The sequence below is a fragment of the Manis javanica genome, chromosome 10 (assembly GCF_040802235.1).
Source record: "Manis javanica isolate MJ-LG chromosome 10, MJ_LKY, whole genome shotgun sequence".
Lineage (NCBI taxonomy): Eukaryota > Metazoa > Chordata > Mammalia > Pholidota > Manidae > Manis > Manis javanica.
In genome coordinates, this window is record NC_133165.1 from 22215574 (window position 1) to 22227528 (window position 11955).

The 11955-nt window shown below is 45.1% G+C and overlaps 1 protein-coding gene across 35 annotated transcripts in view; it reads right to left on the bottom strand.

Annotated features, from left to right (window-relative positions):
- Positions 1-6471, bottom strand: part of LOC140843999 (eukaryotic peptide chain release factor GTP-binding subunit ERF3A-like) — a 157471-nt gene extending 151000 nt beyond the window's left edge. For 23 of the 35 annotated variants that reach the window (XR_012122017.1, XR_012122020.1, XR_012122022.1 and 20 more), the window contains exon 1: positions 5510-6471. Coding sequence is in view for 9 of the 35 variants with exons in the window: in XM_073214848.1 (XP_073070949.1) it covers positions 5510-5839 (330 nt within the window). In the remaining 26 variants the exon portion in view is untranslated. The other 12 variants (XR_012122028.1, XR_012122027.1, XR_012122025.1 and 9 more) reach the window with 9 other exon arrangements.
- Between the last annotated feature and the right edge of the window lie 5484 nt (positions 6472-11955).

Here is an 11955-nt window from a genome sequence, read left to right on the forward strand (position 1 = left end):
AAATAATCAATCCTCCCAAGTTTCCTTCATATGCTACATCTATAGCTTTTCTTCTTCCTTCCTAATTACAAACCTTAAATAGAATTCGTGCCTCATATCGAATTTACCGAGTATCATAATTCCTCCAGGTGGTAAAGATACCTCGAGACAAGTGCTGGGCATAGAAGCCACAGGGCATAAATCTGCAAAGAAGTAAAAAGCTAACCTTTGCAAACAATATGGCTTCTCTCTCACTTACCAACTTTACATTTCCCTGTATGGCCCCGGAAGATGACTGGTTAGCCAGAGACGGGTAAGATTCCTCAAGGGAGGAACAACCTAAGACAGGCACAGTCGCAGGGGGGCCATCAGGTGAGAATTTGGGGATCAACAGAGGTGAGGCTCAGAACCTCACCCCCCCTGCTTTGAGAGAAATCTTCTGCATCCGTGGATGTCTTGCTGCCCTTGTCTAGCCTGGATTAATACTTAGTCCATAGGCACACACCTGATCATCTGATCATCTACATTTGCCTTCTTACAGCACTAAACTATGTTTTCTACCTTTATCTTGCATCTACCTACCACTTCAGCATTTTATTAAAAATAAAAATAATAATAATAATAGGAGAAATGTGGGATCAACATATAAATCAAGTACAAAAATCAAATGAATATTCATATTTGACCTGATGGTTTATAGGTCATATTGCATGATCAAAACCGAAAGTTTCTGTGATGAATGCCCTTGTACTGTTCACCATGTAAGAATTTATTCACTCTGTAAGAATTCGTTCACCATGTAAGAACTTGTTCGTTATGCTTCAGAAGATTGGAGACTGACGAGAATTAGGCTTGAGATGGATTAATGATTGTACATTGAGCATTGACCCCCCTATACTGAATTTTATTGTTGTTAACAACCATTTGATCAATAAATATGAGAGATGCCCTCTCAAAAAAAAAAAAAAAAAAAAAAAAAAACACTTATGGTATTAACAAAGAACAGTACCAGAAAATGTATCTCTAGGTTTATGATTAGGACAAGATTGAAATGAGTTACAAAGGGCACCTATGAACAACTCCTCTGCTCAGCTTTGAAACCCTCTCAACCATGTTATGTCTTCCAGTAGAGTAAATTGGGGGTCTGACCTCTTTCTAGACTCCAGGACCACGATTAATTCATCTTGTGGTGTCACTTCAAGTGCCCAGCACAGTATCCTGCGTTCTGTAAACACAAAAATGTTTGTTCATTAATTGCTATACATCATTCTGAGCACAAACTAGACTTACATCTCAAAAAATTCCATTCTAATACTGCCAACTCACCACAAAAGACTATCGAATCCTTTTCATTCCTTTCTCTTCGACTAGAAAACATTAATATTTTAACACTTTAAGACATTTCCTCCCCAGCAAACAAAAACAAAACAAGGCTTAAAATTTGTCATCTTCTCTACTTCCCTAACTCGCCCTCAGAAATTTTAATCACTACCTTTTCTTGCAGTACAATTCCAGAGAAGGTGAAAAACAAGGGACAGAACAAAGCCATGTACAAAACCTGCAGTAAATAAAAGCTGCTCCAAAGAGGGTCTGTTCTCAATCAAAATTTCTTACCAGTTCAAATAGCTGCTCACAAGGAAAGCACTGGTTCATGTAATGCCTTCACTTACTCCCTAAATCCTCACGCTGGAGCCATAGCAAGCATGTAAAGTCAGGAAATAAGAGCCCAAATCTAATAATTGGTTAAGTCAAGGTAAGAAATAACTAGCTAGAAAATGAGGTAGGAAAAGAAATAACACTCCTGGAACAATATTTTCCCCTCACCTTCTCTGCCTACTTTACTTACTGTCCCACTGAAGACTTTGTTACTGCAGGGATTTCAGTCTCATGGGAAAGGGAAAATCCAGTCAAGAACATCATCTATCTTCTGTCTAAACTTATCTCTCAGTCAACAGGTATCACTTAAAATCATAATAAAGCCCAAGAGCCCTTCTGAACAAAACAATTACATAAGATTCTGCACTCTACTCTGGTGACCCTGAAGAAGTCACTTTTGAGACTACTCAGTGATTAGCAAGCATCCACCACGTACTTGTGACGGCTGCATTAACTTTGTGCATATACTAAGAACCACTACAGTGAATTCTGTGATGTGTGAGTTATATCTCTGTCACTAAAAAAGGAACATTCCTTCCCCACTAAAAGACACCCATCAAAAACCAAGTATGTTCTACGAAACAGAACATTTCTCTTTAAAATTCAGGTTCCATAATACAATGTGCTATGTTTTGGAGACAGTTCCACCTCTGAGAACTGCTGGTTTTATTCTATATTCATTTTTACTGGCAGAGTTCTGAGAGATGTTAAGGGTGCGATGGTGGAAAGGACACCACACCATTACTACAGAAGCCTGGATGCTCTACAAGTCCAAGTGCTATGCTCTGAAATGTTTGTGTACCCCCCAAAATTCATATGTTGAAATTCTAATGTCCCAAGTATTGGACTTAGGTGGGGTTTTTTGGAGGCCATAAGTCATAACAGCAGAGCCCTGACGAATGCATTTCACAAACAGCTCCTTTATAAAAGAGGCCCCCGGGAGCTCCCTTGCCCCTTCCGCCATGTGAGAACAAGAAGCCAGCAATCTGATCTGAGAGAGGGAAGGAGGCCCTCATCAGACCAGGCTGGCACCCTGATCGTGGTCTTCCAGCCTCCTGAGCTGTGAGGGATAAATTTTGTTGTTTACAGGCTACCTAGTCTGTGGTACTACACAGCAGCCCAAATGGACTAAGACACCAAGTAATCCTGAATTAAATCGCTAAACTTACTTCTCATTCAACAATAAAAAAGAATGAACTGTGTGCAAATTGAAACTCAAAATAAGTAAAATAAGTACATTCTAGTGTAGAAAATGTTTGTTCTCTTACGCACAATCCTTGTCTTCCACATTTTCATTCATTTCAGGACTTCTACTTTAAAGAGCATCACGTAGTCAATTTACTTGGATCCGCAGAGAATTGAACTTCAATGAATTACACTTGGTTACATTTAATTTGTATTCTACTGAATCATTCCGTTGGAAACCTGTATTACTTTTTCAGAGAGCTAAGATCAACACTGAATCCCAAGTTTTGACTTGGGATGGCTGGAAACAGGCATAACCACCCAGCAGCCTTCTGACACTGTGCAAAAACATTTACGGCAACTGGCTGCTCAAGGAACCACCTGAAAAACCCAACTAGCCTGTTTTCAGGAGAAATGACAGATATTCACCCTGGACAGGAACAGTTAGGAAGTCATTCAGTGTTCTACCTCTAGACTTCCTCCTTCAAGAGCTCTTCCTCCTATCCAGCTTAAAAACAGGGACCCACAACAAATCTCAACAAGGGCTTAACAACCAAAGAAAACATGCTCCCCTTCTGTTTATTTCCTCACTATAAAAAAACTTGCAACTTTTATGGCTCCCCCTTTGTAAATTTCTGAGGGCAAGTTTCAATTTTTTCCTCTGCTTCTTCCACGCATAGTTCTCTGCTATGATGGTGGTACTTTATGGACCTATATGGGCTCAAACATGCAATCCAACAGTCCCACATCTCTCTGGACCTGAATTTAGAAACCATTCTTTTCCAATAGACAACCCTAAGGAGGACACTTTTAAAAATATGAACTGGCATTTTGTAGAAGCAGTTGACAAAGTCAGTAACACCAAAATAGTTTGATAAAACTGAAAAAAACTGACCACCAAGTAACAAAGTACTTTTCTTATAATCGCTTTCTTACATATTTTTACATCTCCACTTCTAACAGTGTCACAGAGAGAAGGATTAAGAAGAAACCAGCAAGTTGGCACATGCCAGTAAGAGGAAAGACAGCTCTCCTACCTAAGAGGTAAAGACTCGTCACCCAACAATGCCTACTCCAGATCACTGCTCTGAGGATGGCTGTCCCTTCCTGACTCACTGGCTGATGGGTGGACAAGCTGGAAATGGAGTTCCAAGTCTAGCCAGAGTGGTGCTGGTGGCTCCAGAGTGAGGAGGGACGTCCAAAAAAGAAACAAGAAAATGGCTGGATAAAAGGAATCTGCATGATAAGGTATGGGGAACCGCGCACTTTTAGGGGCTGGTAAGTGAACTTTATTTAAGTAGGCCAAACTGCTTGATCTAAGCAAAGAAATAAAAACTAAGTTTCCTTGCTCAAAGGCAAAACATCAAGAAAATCAAACAACCAAATTCAAAGTGTGCTCATATATGTACTTACTTCACAGAAGTACTTCTCCAAGCTCTCTGCCTCTAATACAGAAACTGTAGCAAGTTTCTGAAGAAGCTAAACTCCCAGAGCACTTTCATGATGTCCACTTATCTAGGAAATACAACATGGAACTTCAAAGAGAAATCAACAGTCTATTCTCACAAATTGCCAAGAACATCTGAGATCTGGTTCTCCAATACCCTGGCTCACCAAGGTACATTCCTTTCTCTCTTGAAGCCAATATTGACAGTTCGTAAAATAAGCACTTTTTTATACAGGGGAGAATAGTTAACTTCACTCACTTGACATTCCCACAACATCAGTACCTGAAAGCATGTCATCCTATCACTTAAGCAGCCCCGAAATACAGAAAGCTTTTCAAAGACCAAACCTGACTTGAAAACACACAAAACAGTCTACTAGCTATGGTCAGAATGGCACGTGACAACTATTAAGCTGTACTACCAAGTATCTGAACAGGCTAATTACTGACACGTGAACATAAAGAGTGACTTACAATACCACGCAGCCTGAATACGCTATCCGATTTTGACGAAATTAAAATTCTAAACGTGTCACTAAGAAGACAAGTCCCACTTAAGAAAAAGAGAACACAAATCAATGTAGTTTCCTATACACATTACGGGAGGAACTCTTACTTTTGACACTGTTAACTTTACAAGCTTACACAATGCTTTACAAAACTAAAAGATCTATGAAGTGATGGCCAACAGTTTCTGCCAGATCACAAGACTGCAATGCATCTTGGGATTCCTTCAGGGCACTTCAGTGCCAGATACCCAAAACGTTATTACAGTTTCAATCATAGAAATTGGAGCAAGAAACGCTCTCTCTAGGTATAAGGTGAAGGGAAAACTCGGGCGCTCGTCCTCCCAGCTCCTCGGGTCTGGCTCGCTCAATGCCCACCCACCTCCTGGTTCCAGTTGTCCCACGTCTGGGCCTCGTGGCACTGATGGCCGCGGTCCCCTCTCCGTCCCATACGGTTCTCAGTTCTAGTGGGTAGCTGCGGCCCCCGAGGAAGGGACGAGCCCCAGATCCCTCCCCGACACCCGGCTACGGCTCCTCCAGGCCCTCCGCCGCGCCTGGGCCGCCCCACCCAGGGCTGCCCGCGCCCGGCGTCGCTGTTAGCGCCCCACGTGCCGCCAGGCCCCGAGGCCGCGCGTCCCCCGCCCTGCGAGGCGAGCTGCAGAACCGTCCCCCCCCCACCCCACTAAGCTGGGCTCCGGCCTCCCGCTCGGCTGCTCCCGCGTCCCGGCCCCTTTACCAGAAGGGCATCCCGCGCCACTGCCGGCTCCGTGGTGGTTGGCACTGGCGATGGCTGGGCCGGGCCACGCAGGAAGGACGGCACGAACTCGGCGGCGTGTACGTTGGGGACGAAGGGTTTGGCGCTGACGTGGAGCTGACGGCTGAAGGCCGCGCTGAGGTGCTCACGCTGGGCCTCGGCGGCTACCGCCGCCAAAGGGCCTCCGGCGCCGCCGCACGGGCCGGACCCGGGGGCTTCCATGTCCGCCTGGTCCCAGCAGTCGGGCACTGAGTCGCTGCTGCTCCCTCGGCTGCTGCCCCCGCCGCCGCCGTCGCCACTGCCCGGATCCATGATCGGGGGCGGGGGGCGGGGGGGCGTGTGTGTGGTGAAGAGAGGGCGGGAAATGGAGGCGGGGACGACGGGCCGGGGAGGAGCAGGCCGTGCTGACCCGGGGAAGTGGGAGGCAGAAGGGCTGGGGGGTAGCAACAGAGTCCCCGGCGTCACCGCCGCAGCAGCTCCAGTCCCTACTACGCACTCGCGACAACCGCGACGGCGGCGGCGGCGGCTCAACCCTCCTCGTGTGTGCGAGCCGATGTCCTTCCACCCAACCCAGGCACCTCTGACTGCCTCACCGGCCACCCCACGAACGCGCAGATTGACTCCTCGCCGCCTCCCGTACCTTCGCCTCAGTAGTTCTCAGCCCCGTTCGTCCCCGCTTCCGGCTAGGAAGCACGGACGGAACTACGAGTGCCGACAGCGCCCGCGCGTCCCCGATGCGGTTTCCCGGGGGGGCCGATGGGAGTCGGAGTTCCGTGGCCCGGAGCAACGGGAAGAGGCTCCGGTTCCCGGCAGGCAGCGCGAAGACGCGAGACCTGGTCGCCCTGGCGGCCCCACCTGTCACCGGGTGGGGCAGCGGCAGGGGTGAGTCTTGGCGTGACTCCGTGCTGGGCCTCCGATCCAGAGCCTTTCAGCCCTCGGGGGCGGTCCACTCTGTCCTGTGAGGCTCAGGATGAGGGAAAACCGACAGCAGTTCTACGGGGGGATAAAGCTTTCAACCCCTGGACACCTGTTGAAGAGACTGTCATTTCCCCATTGTATGTCCATGGCTCATTCATCATATATTAATTGACCATATATGTTTGGGTTAATGTCTGGAGTCTCTATTCTATTCCACTGGTCTGTGGCTCTGTTTTTGTGCCATTACCAAACTGTCTTGATTACTGTGGCTTTGTAGTAGAGCTTGAAGTTGGGGAACGAGATCCCCCCCGCCCCCCACTTTATTCTTCCTTCTCAGGATTGCTTTGGCTATTCGGGGTCTTTGGTGTTTCCATATGAATTTTTGAACTATTTGTTCCAGTTCGTTGAAAACATCTTAGCCATTTTTAAATGTACAATTGAGTGGTATTCAGTATATTCACGTTGTTGAGCAGCCATCACCACCATCCGCCTCTGAATTCTCCATCTTTCCAGATTGAAACTCTATGCCCATTAAACCCTCACTCCCCAATCTTCCCTCCTGCCAGCCCCTGGCAACCACCATTCTGCTTTCTGACTCTATGAATTTGATTACTTTAGGAATCTCAATACAAGAAAAATCATACAGTATTTATCTTTTTGGGACTGGCTTCTTTCACTTAGCATAATATCCTCAAGATTGATCTACAAGACACACTGAAGCATGTTATCAGAATTTCCTTCCTTCTTAACGTTAAACAGTATTCCATTGTACGGACAGACGGCATTGTGTGTTTACCCATTGCACATATTCTTTTATTTAATTCTCACCACAGCCACAAGAGTCAGGTATCTATACTGGACACATAGTATCTCCTGCTCAGATGACCTCAGTGCCCTTGTCCTGGGCCTTCAGCCACTCCCCCTACCTGGATCTGGGTCTGGCTCCCCTTATAATTTTCAGACCTGGATGAAACCCCACTATCACACATGGTTGCCAAAGCGGCAGCAGGAGGCACACGGATTCAGGGCCGCGGTCTCCTAGAGGGAAACAGTACATAGGAGGAAGCTGGGCAAAGTCCCTATCTTTCTTTCCTCGTGGTCCTATGGGCCGTTCAGAGGCACATCTTCCCCTCTATTGGTTTCCTGTGGGGGCTGTAACAAACTGCCACAGATGGAGTGACTTAAAACAACAGGAACTTACTCTCCCATTGTTCTGGAGGTCTTCAGTCTTAAATCAAGGGGCTGTACCCCCTCTGAAGCCTCTAGGGGAGAAATCTTCCTTGCCTCTTCCAGCTTCTGGTGGTCCCAGACATTCCTCAGCTGTGGCTGCATCGCTCCAATCTCTGCCTCTATCTTGACGTGGCCTCTTCTCTGTGTGTCTGTCCACATTGTCCTCTTCTTTCTCTTAGGAAAACACCAGTCATTAAACTTAAGGCCTGCTCTAAATACAGAATGATTTTTAGACTGAGATCATCCACTATTTACATTTGCAAGGACCCTATTTCCAGGTGGACAAGAATTCTGGGGGACACTGTTCCATCAGTTATACAGCCCACCTGAACAAGTGCTGCATGGGGAACAGGCAGCACCTGCTTTGTCCCTCCCCAGCTCATCCTGCCTCAGTAGCTGCTGAGGTAACTCACTGCATTAGTGTTCTAGGGCTGCCGGAATCAAAGCCATAGACCATGGGGCCGAGACAACTGACATTTGTTTCTCACAGTTCTGTAGGCTGCAAGCCCAAGCCTAAGGGGTTCCAGGTTTGGGTCTCCTGAGGCCTCTCTCCTTGGCTTGCAGATGGCTGCCTTCTCACTGCCTTCTCACTGGCCCTTTCCTCTGGGCATGCCCATCCCTTACATGGGCATCTCTTCTTATATGGACAGCATTCAGGTTGGATTAGGCACACCCTAATGTCCTCATTTTAACTGAACCACCTTTTGAATGACCTCATCTCCAAATACTGTCACAATCTGACCTATGGGGTCTGGGGTTAGGACTTGAATATATGAATTTCAGGTGGGGTGGGAAACAACTCAGCCCACAATACTCATTGTTTGCATTACCTCACATCGTCCTTGCTGAGTGCTTCCTGGAAGACCCCAAACTAACATCAGACTCTCTTCCCCCAAACCCACACGTACCTCTTTCATTCTGTATATTAGCACCATGCCTTTTCCTTAATAGCACTTCCACAATTGTATGTACTTAATTTATTACATTTTTTTTCTGTTTCCCCGACCTGATGGAAAACTGCATTAGGGTAAGAACCACATATAAAATGAATTCACTGTTATGCCTTGATGCCTGGCATAGTGCCGAGTATGGAGTGGGCATGTGACCAATATTTATGGAATGGGAGGATATTTTTTTGCCTCTCAAATCATCTAATAATACAGATACCACTGTCTGCATGCTCTGTGTCTTGCGATTGTTGGTGGCAGTCAATGATTTGAAAGGAAGAAATCAAACTTCCCTGAAAAGACATGGTGAACCTTAAAACTGCAAATAATCAGGACACCCTGGAAATCAGAGTGAAGCCACTTTGAAAAACTCTTAACACCTGACAGACAGTGACACTTCGGACAGTGCTGATGAGACAGGGGCCTTGGGTGTAGTCAGAGTAGGGTGAGATCCTCTGGAAAAAGTAAGGCAGGATATTTACAGTCAAGGAAATGTAACAATATAAAGGATATCAGACTAGGAATATAGACATCTTCAGTGAGATCAGTTAAAGGTCAAAAGGCTAGGAGCAACTTGGCCTGGAATGTCTGAGTGTTCCGCAAGGGTACCTCAGCATAACCCGTGACTTCACTGTAAACAGCCCTAGCAAACAGACAACAACCCAGCCCACCTTGGGGGCAGGGCACATGGTACAAGTCTGCACCCCTAGCCCTTTACCCACATTCCTGAAAATCCTCAATGAACTATAAATCCCCTAGACAACGCACCACCCTGGGCTCTCTTGTCCCCTCCTGGTGTGAGGCAGGAGCTCTTTCCTTTCACTTTATTTCTCAATAAAAGCCTCTCCCTGGCTCTCCTACCTTGGGTGTTTGCTAAGTTCATTCTTCAACTTTGCAAACAAGAACCCTGACTTCACTAAGAGAAAGCAGGAGTTCAGAGGAGCTGATTTTCAAAGGGAATCTTCGTGGGAAACTAGCAGAGGACCCGGAGGGCTGGCTCCAGTCAAATTAGCCTTTTCATGCCTACAAGCAAACAAGGCTTCTGAGGGACATTGAGAAATCTAAGTTAGAGGGAGAGAAGAGAGGGAGAACATCTTTGCCTCGGAATCTGCCATTGCAGGACTCACTCAGCAGGGTTTCCTAGCTTTGTATTTCTTTACATTCTGGCTCTGAGCTGTTTTATCACCTTTAGCCCAAGGCCAACTTCCCCACACTCTGGTTTAAGTGAAAGAAGAAATGAAACTGTCTGCAGCTTATGGGTGAGCTAAAGAGCCAATGTACCTGGCTTGGTGTTTGCTCTTCCTTTGTGTTGTTAATTTTGTGTTCTTTTAGGTTTCTTCCATTTTGGACTGCAATACACAATAAAGGGCTTGTTCAGTAATATTAAGTCTCATAAAGAAGTTTCTGGTGGCAGTGAAGAGGCAGTACTGCACAGTGATTAATCCATGGATTTGGACGCTATATTGGTCAAGATAGATGAGGTCATGGTGCAGTAGCAAACACCACCCAAATTCCATTCATGCAATTTGGTGGTCGTAGGCTGCTCAGGCTGCTAGAACAAAATATCAGAGGCTGAGTGGTTTAAACAACAGAAACTTATTTCTGACAGTTTTGGAGGCTAGGAAGTCCAAGGTCAAGTGGCCAGCAGATTTGGTGGCTGCTGAGAGCTCTCTTCTTAGCTTTCAGTGGCCAACTCTTTAATGTGTCCTTCCCATGGCATGATAGCATTCAGGAGAATAAGTTCTCTGGTGTCTTTTCTTATAAGCCCACAAATCCTTCATGAACGTGTATCAACTTAATCACATCCCAAAGGCCACACCTCCAAATATCATCACAATGCATTTTGAGGGGACACAAACATTCAGCCTGTAACAGTGCTCCTCCTTGGTCACCTGGGGCTATGCTCCGATCATTCTCCCATTGCAACCCAGGCCCACAGAGCCATAACCACCTGGGACACTGCCATTCAGCAGAGCAGAGGGAAAGAGAATGCTTTCAGCTACGCACTGGCCTCTGCCTTCAAGAGGCACATGTCCCTTCTGTTAACATTTCCTTGATCAAAAGCAAGTCACAACAGTGGAATTCAGTCAGAGCAGAAGAATGAAAAAAGGGGTAGATAGCTTCAGGGACATATAGGATAACATCAAACAGACTAATAATATTTGCATTATAGGGCTCCTAGAAGGAGTAAGACAGAGAAAGGGGCAGAAATCTTATTTGATGAAATAATGGTTGAAAGCTTCCCTAACATGGTGAAGGAAACAGACCTGAAGATCCAGGAATCCAAAAGAGTTCCAAAAAAGGTGAACCTAAAGAGATCCACACCAGGACACATTAATTAAAATCTCAAAATTTAAAGACAAGAGGAGAATATTAAAAGCATCAGGAGAAGAGCAACTGGTTATACACAAGGGAACCCTCAAAAGACTATCAAGATTTCTCAGTGCAATTTTGTAGGCCAGGTGGAAGTGACATGATATATTCAAAGTGCTGAAAGAAAAAAAATTTCAAGCAAGGATATTCCACTCAATAAAGTTATCATTCAGAATTGAAGGAGAGAAAGATTTTTTTCCAGACAAGCAAAAACTAACAGAGTTTATCATGCTAAACTGCCTTATAAGAAATACTAAAGGGATCTCTTTAAACTGAACAGAACGGGCAATAATTACTAACAGGGATGCATATGAAAAATACATTTCACTGGAAAAGTAAGTATATAGTAGAGGTAGTCGATTTTAACTACTTATAAAGCTACAATGAAGGTTAAAAGACAAAAGTAATAAAAATAATTATCACAATTATTAAAGGATACACAAGATACAAAGACATAAACAGTGACATGAAAAATATAAAATGTTGGGGGAAGGAGAGTAAAAATGTTTTAGAATGGGACCAAACTCGAGTTGTTATCAACTTAAGATAGGTGGTTATAAAGGCAAGTTGTTACATGTAAGCCTCATGGTAACCACGAAGCAAAAAACTATAGTAAAGACACAAAAGAGAAAGAGAAAGGAATATAAGCATACAACTAAAGAAACTCATCAAACCACAAAAGAAGAGAGCAAGATGGTGTTGGCAAAACTGGACAGCTACATGTAAGGGAATGAAACTGGATCATTGTCTAACCCCACACATAAAAGTAAACTTGAAATGGATCAAAGACCTGAATGTAAGTCATGAAACCATAAAACTCTTAGAAAAAAACACAGGCAAAACCTCTTGGACATAAACATGAACAACTCCTTCAAGAACATATCTCCCTGGGCAGGGGAAAGGAAAGCAAAAAGGAACAAACGGAACTGTATCAAGCTGCAAAGCCTCTCTACAGCAAAG